This window comes from Petromyzon marinus, unplaced genomic scaffold (genome assembly GCF_048934315.1).
Source record: "Petromyzon marinus isolate PM22_M1 ecotype Great Lakes invasive population unplaced genomic scaffold, UKy_Petmar_22M1.pri1.0 PM_G_Scaffold_54, whole genome shotgun sequence".
Lineage (NCBI taxonomy): Eukaryota > Metazoa > Chordata > Hyperoartia > Petromyzontiformes > Petromyzontidae > Petromyzon > Petromyzon marinus.
This window is the reverse complement of record NW_027423007.1, coordinates 27,623-41,296: the sequence shown is the minus strand read 5'-3', so window position 1 is coordinate 41,296 and position 13,674 is coordinate 27,623. Positions and strand designations below refer to the sequence as shown.

The following is a 13,674-nucleotide window of genomic DNA, read 5'->3' as shown; positions in this document are numbered from 1 at the left end:
GCGGGACCTTTAACTCAGAGCCAAGCGAGCGTCCCCAATCAGCGGCGCGCGCACGGCAGAAACCCCGCCCGCCCGTCCTCCGGCTCCAACCCCCTCGCGTGCGATTGGTTTGTTTACGGGCGGAGGGTAGGGGCGTGTTTGTTATTGTCGGCACACGTGGAGCGCGGGTGGGAGGGAAACACGCACCGCGCCTGTTTGTTTACGGGCGGTACGGAGATTTACTGGCGAGCGTGCTTACAGCCCCACCCCGCCTTTGCACAGTGTAGCGCATCGCAAGCGCGGAGCGTACGAGCCGCTAATTAAACTACGCAAACGCGGTCAACATCCCAGGCAGAGGTACAGGGGGGCGAGACGTTAGGGGTCAGTAGTCTGGACCTGACAGAGCAGCCGGGGGGTAGTGGTGTGAGTGGAACGGGGGAGTCGGTGGGCAACGGCCCCGACAATTCAGTGATGGCGGGGGGACGGTAGCCCCACACAATCAGTTTGAAGGACAATGCATCAAATATTATCATAGTATGTGTTTTGTTTACATTTTGACTGCAGGTATTGTGGTTAATGCAGCAACATGAACCCATCACCATCACCACCATCACCCTCACCATCACCACCATCACCACCAGCACCACCACCATCACCCTCATCACCATCACCACCATCACCACCACCATCACCACCATTACCCTCACCACCATCACCACCACCATCACCCTCACCACCACCACCACCATCATCATCACCGTCACCACCACCATCACCACCCTCACCGCCATCACCATCACCACCACCATCACCACCCTCACCACCACCATCACCACCACCCTCACCACCTTCATCACCACCACCACCACCCTCACCACCACCATCACCACCACCATCACCACCACCACCATCACCCTCACCACCACCACCATCACCACCACCATCACCCTCACCACCACCATCACCACCACCCTCACCACCACCATCACCACCACCATCACCCTCACCACCACCATCACCACCACCATCACCCTCACCACCACCATCACCACCACCCTCACCACCACCATCACCACCACCATCACCACCACCACCATCACCACCACCATCATCACCACCACCATCACCACCATCCTCACCACCATCATCACCACCACCACCATCCTCACCACCATCATCACCATCACCACCATCACCCTCACCACCACCATCACCACCACCCTCACCACCCTCACCACCACCACCACACCCACCATCACCACCACTACCCTCACCACCCTCACCACCACCACAACCACCACCATCACCACCACCCTCACCATCACCACCACCATCACCACCACCATCACCACCACCACCATCACCACCCTCACCATCACCACCATCACCACCACCACCACCCTCACCACCACCACCACCAAGTCTATGACAGGCTGTGATGTACACATTCAGACTGTTACACAACGCTGTTACACAAACTTCTTCCTGTGTGCCCAGCCCTGGCATCACTAGCAGGCGCTAAATATCAACGTGCGTTATTAAAATGACACAACTGTATTTGTGTTGAGTGGACTATTTGATGTTTCTCTCAACAAGCTGGGAAGTTCTGTTAATGAAGGAAGCTTCCAATTAAGATGACACTATGAACGGTGAAAATTCGCACGGTTTCATTCTAAATCCCAGCCTTGAGGAACAACGCACACACACACACAAGACACACAATCATTAAGAATTGTACTCAATACGTGTTGTGGCACAGCCTTGTTGACACGACGGCTTAGTATAAATCATTAATTAACTCTTAAACAGCCGTGAGTGGGGGGGGGGCTGACGTCACACCCCACCCGCTCACGGGGAGAGGGAGATCAGCCCCCCCCCTCATAGTGGGGAGGGGGAGATCAGCCCCCCCCCCCACGTAATGAGGAGTGGGGAGGGGGAGATCAGCCCCCCCCCCCTCGTAGTGGGGAGGGGGAGATCAGCCCCCCCCCCTCCCCACACGTAGTGGGGAGGGGGAGATCAGCCCCCCCCCCCACGTAATGAGTGGGGAGGGGGCACTAGTCCCCCACAGATGCCTCTTTGCCAGAGGCTGCATACAAATGTGAATCTCTTAACACTCATCAAAACTCTGGTTAGCTGAAAGATAACGCTTTATCATGTTACTTGTATCATGTTACTTGTACAAAATTGTACTTGTACAAAATTGTACAAGAATTACACTACAATTAACTACCAACTCTGCCTTGCACTAACTACATTGCCACTCTACAAGAGTGAAATGTGTAACAGCCATCATAAATACAAACACCCAGCTCTGTCGTTACTGCTGCTAACGCTGCACGGATTGGTTGAAGTACGTCACGTGACCGGGACCAAGCAGCCAACCCAGAGCGTGCGCCCCTCACCAAACGTGTACGTTGCACGGATTGGTTAAAGTGCGTCACGTGACCGGGACAGCCAACCAGAGGGTGCGCCCCTCACAAAAAATGTACGTTGCACGGATTGGTTAACGTGCGTCACGTGACCGGGACAGCCAACCAGAGGTGCGCACCTCACAAATGTACGTTGCACGGATTGGTTAAAGTGCGTCACGTGACCGGGACAGCCAACCAGACGGTGCGCCCCTCACAAAAAATGTACGTTGCACGGATTGGTTAACGTGCGTCACGTGACGGGACAGCCAACCAGAGGTGCGCACCTCACAAATGTACGTTGTACGGATTGGTTAAAGTGCGTCACGTGATCGGGACAGCCAACCAGACGGTGCGCCCCTCCCCAAATATGTACGTTGCACGTATTGGTTAAAGTGCATCACGTGACCGGGACAGCCAACCAGAGGTGCGCCCCTCCCCCAACACGCGCAGTCGTTGAGCGCGCGAGCCGAGTTCGATTCCCGCTCACGGCCACCACCACCAGCAGCAGCAGCACTCCTGGGCCCTCCCCTAGGTCGACTCAGCCTCAAGCGGGTAAGTTGGTGCTGTGACGTCAAATCTGTCACGTGATCCTCGCACGTGGAAGCGTAACGCATTGCAGTGTAGCGGTTAGCGTTGTCTGTGTGTGTCTGTGTGTGTGTCTGTGAGTGTGTGTCTGTGTGTGTGTCTGTGTGCCGGGAAAGGTCCTGGCAAGGATTATTCAGCATCGCCTTGCCAGGCACGCTGAGGAGAGGCTTGCGGAGCCCCAATGCGGTTTCAGGATAGGGCGGTCCTGCACAGATGCCATATTTTCTGTCCGTCTGCTACAGCAGAGGTGTAGAGAATTCCAACAAGACCTACATATCTGCTTTATTGACCTGGTCAAGGCCTATGATACCATCAGTAGGCCTGGGCTCTGGGTTGTGCTTCGTGCTTTTGGAGTACCTGACCCTCTGCTCACGATCATTAAGGACCTTCATGATGGTGAGCGGGCCCGGGTAAAACTACGTGGCCGGGAGTCAGAGCCATTCTTTGTACACCTTGGGGTGCGACAGGGATGTCCTCTGGCTCCCACATTATTTAACATCTATTTTGACCACGTAGTTCGTGAAGCCTTCAATAGCTGTACCGGGGGAATCTCCATATGGTACAGATATAATGGAAGGCTGATCGATGCCCGGGTGCGGTCAAGGGATGGCTCCCTATTGCTCAACCACGTTATGTATGCTGATGATTTGGTAATAGCTGCTCAGTCAGAGGAGAAGTTGGAGACGCTGCTGCTGGGACTGGAGCGTGCCACTAAGAGGTGGGGCCTTACCATCAGCCCCACCAAAACTAAGCACATGCCTGGGTATTTTGTACCATCGGACACTATCACCCCCACAACTCCCAATCGGTGATGGGGCAGTTGTGGAGAGAGTGGAGAGTTTCCCATACCTGGGCAGTGTGCTTATGACTGGCTCCAGTTTAACAGCAGAGGTCTCAATCCAAATCAGTCGAGCGGCAATATCTTTTCATCGGTTGCGTAACGCTGCGTGGAAGCTACCTGGTCTGTCGCTCCGCACTAAGCTTCAGGTCTTCTCGGCCACGGTCATTCCCTCCCTTCTCTACGCTTGCGAAACGTGGACCCCCCTAATGGAACACCTTCGCCGGTTAGAAACATTTAGGCTGGCCTGCCTGCGATCCATCCTGGGTTTAACCAGACTGGATTGTGTGAGGAGCTCACAAATCCTTGAAAGATCTGGGCAGGGTCCCATCGGTGAGCTCCTCCGGCAGGCAAGGCTGCGATGGCTGGGTCATGTAGCCCGCATGCTCAGCCACTGCATGCCGAAACAGCTTCTGTTTGGCCGGATTGAGGGGGCTAAGCGGGCGCGGCACGGGCTAGAGAAGAGATGGAGTGATGTGGTACAGGGGGACGTGGAGCTGAGTGGACTTGCCGATGACCGGTACCAGCGGTGTCAAGATCGGCCTCTGTGGAGGAGGCTCGTGAAGGACGCTACTGGGCAGTTGGAGGCAGTCGCCCTCCAACAACAACGGAGGGCGGAGGAGCGACGCTCACAACAACGAGCGGAGCGCCGGGTGGCTAAAGCACAGTGGGTTGACACAGTAGGGGGCACAGGTGGTGCATCAGCCAGTCATCTCAGTCAGTCGACCCGTGGCACCTGGGTCTGCCCCGTGACCTCCTGCCAGCGGGCGTTCGACACTTCACGTGGCCTCAGGGTGCACATTGCCTGGCACAAGCGTCGTGGTGACATCACCGCCACTTAGTGGTGAATGGCGGTTATTGTTATATGTGTTTGTCTGCGTGTGTATCTGTGTGTGTGTCTGTGTGTGTGTATGTATCTGCGTGTGTATCTGTGTGTGTACGTGTGTTTTGACGATGATGGCGATGTTTGTGACGGTATGGGAAGCGTGTGTGGGCCGAAGCGGCATCCAGAGGAGCGCCATGGAGAGGGGAGGGGGAGCGAGGAGAGGACGCGGCAGGGAGGAGGAAGCGAGGCGAGGGGGAGAGAGGGGGGTCGAGAGGGAGCCGAGGAGAGAGCCGGCTGCTGCGGGCGTGCGGGCCCGACAGGGGCTCATCGCAGACAGGGACCAGTGGCGGAGAGAGATGCCCGTGAGGAGGCTGGTGAACCGGTCGGTGCCCCGCGGGGAGGACGTGGAGATGGCGATGCCCAACGCGGAGAGAGCCAGGCTGCTGACGGCGTGGGTGAGACGAGCCATTGGCGAAGAGAGGACGCTCAACAGGGAGGAGGCGGGGAGAGAGAGGCTGGAGGCGGAGAGGGCTGCGTGGGACAGACAGGCAGACGCGAGGAGGCGAGTGGATCAGAGGGTCGGCGACTCGCGGCCAAGGACCGAGGCGCAGCAAGCTCGGTTTGATATTGCCGCGAGGGAGAACGAGAGGACGGTCGACAGACTGGTGGAGAGGGCGGTGGAGGCGACGAGGCGAGAGGTGGGGAGAGCGAGAGAGGGAGGCCGCCGGGACGTGGAGGGGGGGCGGCCGCAGACGGGGGCGGCGGCGGAGCAGAGACGGACGCTGCGGCAGATCGCCGCGGCCGTGGGCGCCGTGGGGCTGCCGGGAAGGGTCGTGCCGATTAGGAACCGACAGGGAGAGAGCGGGAGGGAGGGCGGGAGAGGAGGTGGAGAGAGGGAGGGCGGGAGAGGAGGTGGAGAGAGGGAGGGTGGGAGAGGAGGTGGAGAGAGGGAGGGCGGGAGAGGAGGTGGAGAGAGGGAGGGTGGGAGAGGAGGTGGAGAGAGGGAGGGCGGGAGAGGAGGTGGAGAGGGAGAGAGGCAGAGGGGTCTGTTGAGATTGTTGGGGAGATTCGTTCCGATTAGGAGCCCTGAGGGAGGCCAGGAGAGGGAGGGAGGGAGAGAGTGAGAGGGACACGGGGTGCTGTAAGGAGAGGGTGAGCGGGGGGGAGGGAGGGAGAGGTGTGGGGTAGAAATGAAGGAGAGAGTGAGAGGGCTGGATGTGCGAGAGGAAAGGAGCGCGGTAGCTGTGGCACACTGCAGGTTCACTTCCCTGCAGAGTGGTGCTCACTTTAGTTGTGATGATGATGGGCTGAGTCAACCAGGGATTGAATCTGGCCCCCTTTCCCACTGAGCCACTTTGCCGGTGTTCATTGTTAACTGCTCGTTCACCGTTGGTTCTTCACGGGCGATCATATTTTAATATTTTGACTTGAAGAGGATTTGTCATTCCTTTGCCGAACACGACGATTGTGCGTATATCCGCCGTGTGATGATGCGTAGCGAGAATCGTAATTTGAGAGTTAATTTTACAAACTGCAACTCGATGCCGGGATGTTTAATTGTATTTACTTAATGTTCATTGTAAAAAAAAAATGTTTTATCATTTCCACCGCCCTCTGCGGGACATCGACCGCTCAAACCGAAAGCGAGATAGACACAGACAGGGAGACAGAGAGAGACATGGAGAGACAGAGAGAGAGTTGGAGACGGAGAGACATGGGGAAAGAGATGGGGAGAAATAGAGAGAGAGACACAGAGACAGCGGAGACACAGAGAGACAGAGAGATACATGGCCACACAGAGAGACGGATAGGGAGAGGCATGGGGAAAGAGACGGGGAGAAATACAGAGACACAGAGACAGCGGAGACACAGAGAGACAGAGAGATACTTGGCCACACAGAGAGATGGATAGGGAGAGGCATGGGGAAAGAGACGGGGAGATATACACAGAGAGACACAAAGAGACAGAGACGATGTTGAAGATGGTGTTAATGATTTTGATGTTGATGATGTTTTGAATGTTGTTAGTGATGTTGATGATGGTGTTGATGCAAGGTAAATCAACACCCGTTCATAATAAAAATTAATCCATCCACCACTACCACTGCTGCTTGTTGCCTGCTCCTGGTGGTGCGATTCCAACCTTCTGCAGTCCGAACCAGAAATTGCCATTGGCCTGCGAGAGTGCCGAGGCGAGTGGGGGGAGTTGAACACCCGGTCAGCCTATCCCTTGGACAATAAGTTAATGCGCACTTGTTATCGGTGTGCGACTCAAGTCTCCATTTGTCACGAGTCTTAACTTTATCACAAACTCTTAGCTTAGTGCAGTACACCTTCTTGAGGTCCTTGACTCTGCAAGTGACTCGAAATATTAAGAAAAAAAATAAAATAAAACTTTCAGTGATACTTCATCTGCTTGAGCAATAACTGAACTCTTAATTGATCAGAGCTTTTGCTTCTGCAAATCTCAACTTAAGGCTGATTGCGAGTACTACTCGGAATCTGTCTGTGCAGGACTGACGAATGTGAAGTTTGTACACGGTACCTGTTATGTAGGAATTTCTACCTTGCTTCATTAATTCTCTTAGACGCATCAAAAGCTCAAAGCTCCTGCCACTTTCACGCCTCCTGAGGATTCATGGGGCCAGCCTTGGGTCATCTTTGCTTCTGGCTCCACGGACCTCCTGGCGTTTAATGTCATCAACCCCCCCCCCCGCTAGTATTCTCCCTCCGGAGGTCGTCCCAAAAAACTTGTGTAGATACAGGGCCAATGAATTGCCCCTTGGAATGTTTTTCAACTCATTAGAGCGAGCCCCCGGATGTGGTGTGTTTGTGTATGATGTCACAAAGCAGTCCTTATAAGGGCCTCAATGCACGTTGGTGTATGACGTCACAAAGCAGTCCTTACAAGGGCCTCAATGCACGTTGGTTTATGACGTCACAAAGCAGTCCTTACAAGGGCCTCAATGCACGTTGGTTTATGACGTCACAAAGCAGTCCTTACAAGGGCCTCAATGCACGTTGGTGTATGACGTCACAAAGCAGTCCTTACAAGGGCCTCAATGCACGTTGGTGTATGACGTCACAAAGCAGTCCTTACAAGGGCCTCAATGCACGTTGGTGTATGACATCACAAAGCAGTCACGAGGCCGTCCCCCGGCGCGACAAACGAGGTTTCCTCCTCCTCCACCCCCCCCCCCCCACCGAAATCTTTGGCCTTTTCACGGTGAGGGCGTGGAGCGGTTTTGCAATTTTTGCTAAATTTGGGCACAAAGCGGCGGTAATACGACAAATCTGCAAACGTCACCCACCGACGTGGGGGTTGGCCATGTTGCGCACGCACGCAGTTTTGTTGGGGTCCGTGGCTATCCCCGGACTCGCTGACGACGCGCCCCAAGTAGCGAACCGATGTCTGTAGGAGGTGACACTTGACTGTGGTTTAAACGTAAGATTGGCCGCCCGAACTTTGAACAAACACCGATCGCGGCCGCTGCAGCTGCTCCTGGAACGTGCATCCGAAGACGATCACGTCGTCCAAATTAACAAGGCGCGAGTCCCATTGGAGGCCTGCTAGGACCAGCTGCGTGAGTCGCTGGAACGTGACAGGAGCCGAGTGGAGTCCCATCGGGAGACAATTAAACTGGAACAGAGCCCGAGGTGTTCTTAGCTCTTTCGGTAAAGTCACCACGTTGAAGGGAAACAATAAAATAATAAAATATATATAAAAACAATAAAAATTCTCACGACGTTTCGACCATAACACAAACTGATGATGACCGTTTGCGTTATGGTCGAAACGTCGTGAGAATTGTTATTTTTTATATATATTTTATTATTTTATTGTTTCCCTTCAACGTGACTTTACCGAAAGAGCTAAGAATATGAATCACTGCAGTCACGAAAGCTTTAAATCAAAATTTAGAGCCCGAGGTGTTCAGAACACAGGATTTGGTTTAGAGCTCTCATCAAGAGGCAACTGCCAACACCCCGACGACAAGTCAAGTGTGGTAGAAAATCCACACGGCCGACACGGCATCCAATGAATCGTCCATCCGTGGGAGCGGGTGTGCATCTGCCACGGAGACCCTGTTCAATTGGCGGAAATCCGCGCGAAGCCGCAGACTCCCATTGTGTTTCTTAACGGGAACAACGTGAGCTCCCCTCGTCGACCGCAGTGGCGAACGTGGTCCTCCTCCTGACGACTGAGCCCGTGTGAATTCTGGCGTACGGAAGCGGCGTTGCCCGTGTCAATGCGGTGCTGCCATCAGGGACGTGCGGCCAAAGTGTCATATTTACCCTGACTGAAAATGTTTTGAAAATTCGCCCCGCCGCTCGCCGGATAAAATCGGAATTCTTGCAGCGCAGCGCGTCCATCCATGATTCGCCCGGCTCGCTCCTCCGCTTCACCGTGGCCACGAGACATCTGTGGTCGCCTCGCCGGCCTTCCCGCGACACGCGGCCACTGCGTGGGCCAGAACGGTGCCCGCCTGGACGACCGCAGCACCCAGGCCGACGTTGAACACTCTGAACGACTACGTATGCATAGTCACACCGTTAGTGTCAGTAGCATAACTCTCAACTACTTATCAGTGCCCTACCTTATTACAGACCAACTCAGACCTTACTGATCACCCCGTGGCCCTTATAAATCTCAATGTTCATCCTATACATTATACTACACTATACACTACACAGCTGTCAACCCCTTATCGGCGCTCTGCCTTATTACAGACCAATTCAGACCTTGTCGATCACCCTGTGCCCCTTATAAATCTCAACGTTCATCCTATACATTATACTACACTATACACTACACAGCTGTCAACCCCTTATCAGTGCCCTACCTTATTACAGACCAATTTCAGACCTTACTGATCACCCCGTGCCCCTTATAAATCTCAACGTTCATCCTATACATTATACTACACTATACACTACACAGCTGTCAACCTCTTATCAGTGCCCTACCTTATTACAGACCAATTCAGACCTTACTGATTACCCCGTGCCCCTTATAAATATCAACGTTCATCCTATACATTATACTACACTATACACTACACAGCTGTCAACCCCTTATCAGTGCCCTACCTTATTACAGACCAATTCAGACCTGACTGACCACCCCGTGCCCCTTATAAATCTCAACGTTAATCCTACAAAGTCCCATCACAAGGAGGAAACACAAACAAATCGACACGGATTTGTATTGTTGTTTGCCCATATTGAAACGGCTGTACGCCCGTATGGGCCTGAGAACTCACTTTGCCTGCGCAAAGACCACGACGGGGTAAAAGCGTGATGGGCTTCTACAGCTCTGCAATAGTCGAGTGTGAATAGTCGCCTAATAGTCGCTATTGGCTATCAGAGGTTCTCCCCAACAACCAGTCAAACAACGTGTGGGCGGTCATCTTGGGTAGGGGGGTGTGTGGTGGCTTCTCCCTTACCAAGATGGCAACCCCCCTCCCACCACGAGTCACGTGGTGTTGATATTTTGTGGGTGTTTTTTAATTAGTCAGCTCCATTGTACGTGACATTGAACTTTATTTCATAGCCCGGATTAAGGCCCATGGTAAATAGCATAGACTAGATAAGGCGCTGCTGCGTTTCCGACTATACCAAGCATAGCCCAGAGAGGGGGAGGGGGATGAAAAGCATCAACTCAAGACGAGCTGAATAAATGTAGCGAATTTGTTTGATGTTTAATTATTTCATCCATAGCGACAAGAAGCAAGAGGGGCTCGCTAGCGTTAGTGAAAGGTGGCGTTTGCTGTGTACCCCCCTAAATTAAAACAATTTAAGTTCGCCGGTTACGTTCACCCCTTCCTCGCCTGCTGCTCGCGTTGGTTTCGCCCACACGACCCTCTCCCTCCACCACCAAAGTGTCGCGTTTTGGCGGGAGAAGGCGGCTGTGTGTTCTGAGGAGACTAACAACCAGCACCACCATCACCACAACATCTATAATCATAAGTATAACTACTATAATAACAACATCTACAATCATAACTATAACACTAATAATAACATCAACAACTTACAACAGCAATAATATAAACAATTACAATAGTAAAAACATGAACTGCTATAATAACTAATACTGTAATATCAACAACTACTACGACTATAATAAAACAAAAACGTGAACGAGAGCGGGCGACACAACAACGAGGGCGGTGAGTGAGAGAGTGGAGCCGACCTCTCGCCCTCACAGCCTGAGGCCCACAAAGACGCGCGGGCTCTGTCAGCCTCACGCAGCCCGTCAGGGAGACTACACGGGGAGACATTTGTGTTGTGTCTCTATGTGTGTGTCTCTGTCTGTGTCTCTGTGTGTGTCTGTGTGTATCTGTGTGTCTGTGTGTGTCTCTGTGTGTGTGTGTCTGTGTGTGTGTCTCTGTGTGTGTGTGTCTCTGTGTTGTGTCTGTCTGTGTGTGTGTCTGTCTCTGTGTGTGTCTGTGTGTGTGTCTCTGTGTGTGTCTCTGTGTGTGTGTCTCTGTGTGTGTGTCTCTGTGTGTGTGTCTCTGTGTGTGTCTCTGTGTGTCTCTGTGTGTCTCTGTGTGTTTCTGTGTGTGTCTCTGTGTGTGTGTCTCTGTGTGTGTGTCTCTGTGTGTGTGTCTCTGTGTGTGTGTCTCTGTAAGCCCCACGCAGCCCGTCAGGGAGACTACACGGGGAGACATTTGTGTTGTGTCTGTGTGTGTGTGTCTCTGTGTCTGTGTGTGTGTCTGTGTGTATCTGTGTGAGTCTCTGTGTGTGTGTGTCTCTGTGTGTGGGTGTACCTCTGTGTGTGGGTGTACCTCTGTGTGTGTCTCTGTGTGTGTGTCTCTGTGTGTGTGTCTCTGTGTGTGGGTGTGTCTCTGTGTGTGTCTCTGTGTGTGTAAGCCTCACGCAGCCCGTCAGGGAGACTACACAGGGAGACATTTGTGTTGTGTCTGTCTGTGTGTGTGTCTGTGTGTGTGTTGTGTCTGTCTGTGTGTGTGTCTGTGTGTGTGTGTCTCTGTGTGTGTGTGTCTGTGTGTGTGTGTGTCTGTAAGCCTCGCGCAGCCCGTCAGGGAGACTACACGGGGAGACATTTGTGTTGTGTCTGTCTCTGTGTGCGTGTCTCAGTGTGTGTGTGTCTGTGTGTGTTGTGTGTCTCTGTGTGTGTGTCTCTGTGTGTGTGTCTCTGTGTGTGTTGTGTCTGTTGTGTCTGTGACTTTAATGCCCGAGTTGGTCATGATACTGGCACCTGGTCTGGAGTGATTGGAGGGCATGGGCCAGATCAGCTCAATAACAACGGTAGGAGGCTGCTAGATTGTTGTGCAGCCCATGGGCTTGTAATTACCAACACGCTGTTCCGGCATCGGCGCATCCACACAACATCATGGATGCATGCCGGGTCCAAGCAAGAACATCTGCTGGACTACATAGTGACGGACCAGCGGATGCGAGCCCATGTCCTTGACACCAGGACCTACCGTGGAGCTGATCTGCCCTCTGACCATCGACTAGTCATCTGTAAGATGCGCCTGCCATTCTTCCACTCCGGTGGTGGGTGTACACCCAGGACCCCATTCCGACCTGAAGTGGCCTGGTCTCAGTTATCTGATGAAAGTTGCAAGCGAGAATTTCATCATCGCTTGCGGCTGGGATTGGCATCGTCCCCGACTCCTCCTGATGTCGAGGGTAAATGGGCGAGGTTTAGGACTGTGACTCATGCAGCTGTAATGGCTGCTTTGGGTACGCGGTCCAGACCTCCCCAGAGACCCTGGCTGACAGAGGAGGTGTTCAGGATGGTTGAGAAAAAGCGACAGGCCCACTGCCATCGGCTACAGAATCCCACGTCAGAGAATGAGGAGGCTTACCGCAGCCTTCGCTCGGAGGTTCGGAGAGCCGTGAGGCGCTGCAAGGATGGGTGGTGGTCGCGGGCTGCTGAGGAGATGGAGTCTGCCTCAGTGGCCCGTGATCACAAATCTCTATTTAACTCCATCAAAAAAGTAACCTGCAGCGCCACACCTAATTCCATCATTAGGGGAAAAAACGGTGATCCAATCTCCGACCCCCAGGAACAGGTTTGCAGATTTGCTGAGCATTTCTGTGAGGTCCTGGGGGAGGGAAAATCCCTCAGCCAGGAAAACATCGTGGCACAAAGTGAGGATGACCCTGCTGAGGCTGCGGTGCCTCATATTGGAAGAAGTCACCCCCTGTGAGTGGCTGGCTGAGGTGCCATCTGTTGAGGAAGTACTGAAGGCGATCCGGAGTCTGAGACCAGGAAAGGCAGCGGGCAGAGATGATCTCCCAAGCGAAATGCTGAGGGAGGGTGGCGTTTGTGCACAGACTGCCCTATATGACATCATAACAACAGTCTGGACCACTGGACGGGTTCCGCAGGATTGGAAGGATGCCCTGGTGGTCCCCCTTTTTAAGAAGGGGGACCGCAGAGACTGTAACAACTACAGGGGCATCTCAATCCTCAGTGTGCCGGGAAAGGTCCTGGCAAGGATTATTCAGCATCGCCTTGCCAGGCACGCTGAGGAGAGGCTTGCGGAGCCCCAATGCGGTTTCAGGAAAGGGCGGTCCTGCACAGATGCCATATTTTCTGTCCGTCTGCTACAGCAGAGGTGTAGGGAATTCCAACAAGACCTACATCTCTGCTTTATTGACCTGGTCAAGGCCTATGATACCATCAGTACGCCTGGGCTCTGGGTCGTTCTTCGTGCTTTTGGAGTACCTGACCCTCTGCTCACGATCATTAAGGACCTTCATGATGGTGAGCGGGCCCGGGTAAAACTACGTGGCCGGGAGTCAGAGCCATTCCCTGTACACCTTGGGGTGCGACAGGGATGTCCTCTGGCTCCCACATTATTTAACATCTATTTTGACCATGTAGTTTGTGAAGCCTTCAATAGCTGTACCGGGGGAATCTCCATATGGTACAGATATATTGGGAGGCTGATCGATGCCCGGGTGCGGTCAAGGGATGGCTCCCTATTGCTCAACTACGTTATGTATGCTGATGATTTGGTAATAGCTGCTCAGTCAGAGGAGGAGTTGGAGACGCT

The 13,674-nt window shown here is 53.4% G+C and overlaps 1 protein-coding gene across 1 annotated transcript; it reads left to right on the top strand.

Annotated features, from left to right (window-relative positions):
• Positions 1–2,854: 2,854 nt before the first annotated feature.
• Positions 2,855–6,938, top strand: LOC142917866 (uncharacterized). Its single transcript, XM_076062196.1, has 3 exons — positions 2,855–2,942; positions 4,799–5,566; positions 6,916–6,938. The coding sequence occupies exons 2-3, from the start codon at positions 4,834–4,836 to the stop codon at positions 6,936–6,938; spliced, it is 756 nt and encodes a 251-aa protein (XP_075918311.1). The 5' UTR covers positions 2,855–2,942; positions 4,799–4,833.
• The last annotated feature ends 6,736 nt before the right edge of the window (positions 6,939–13,674 follow it).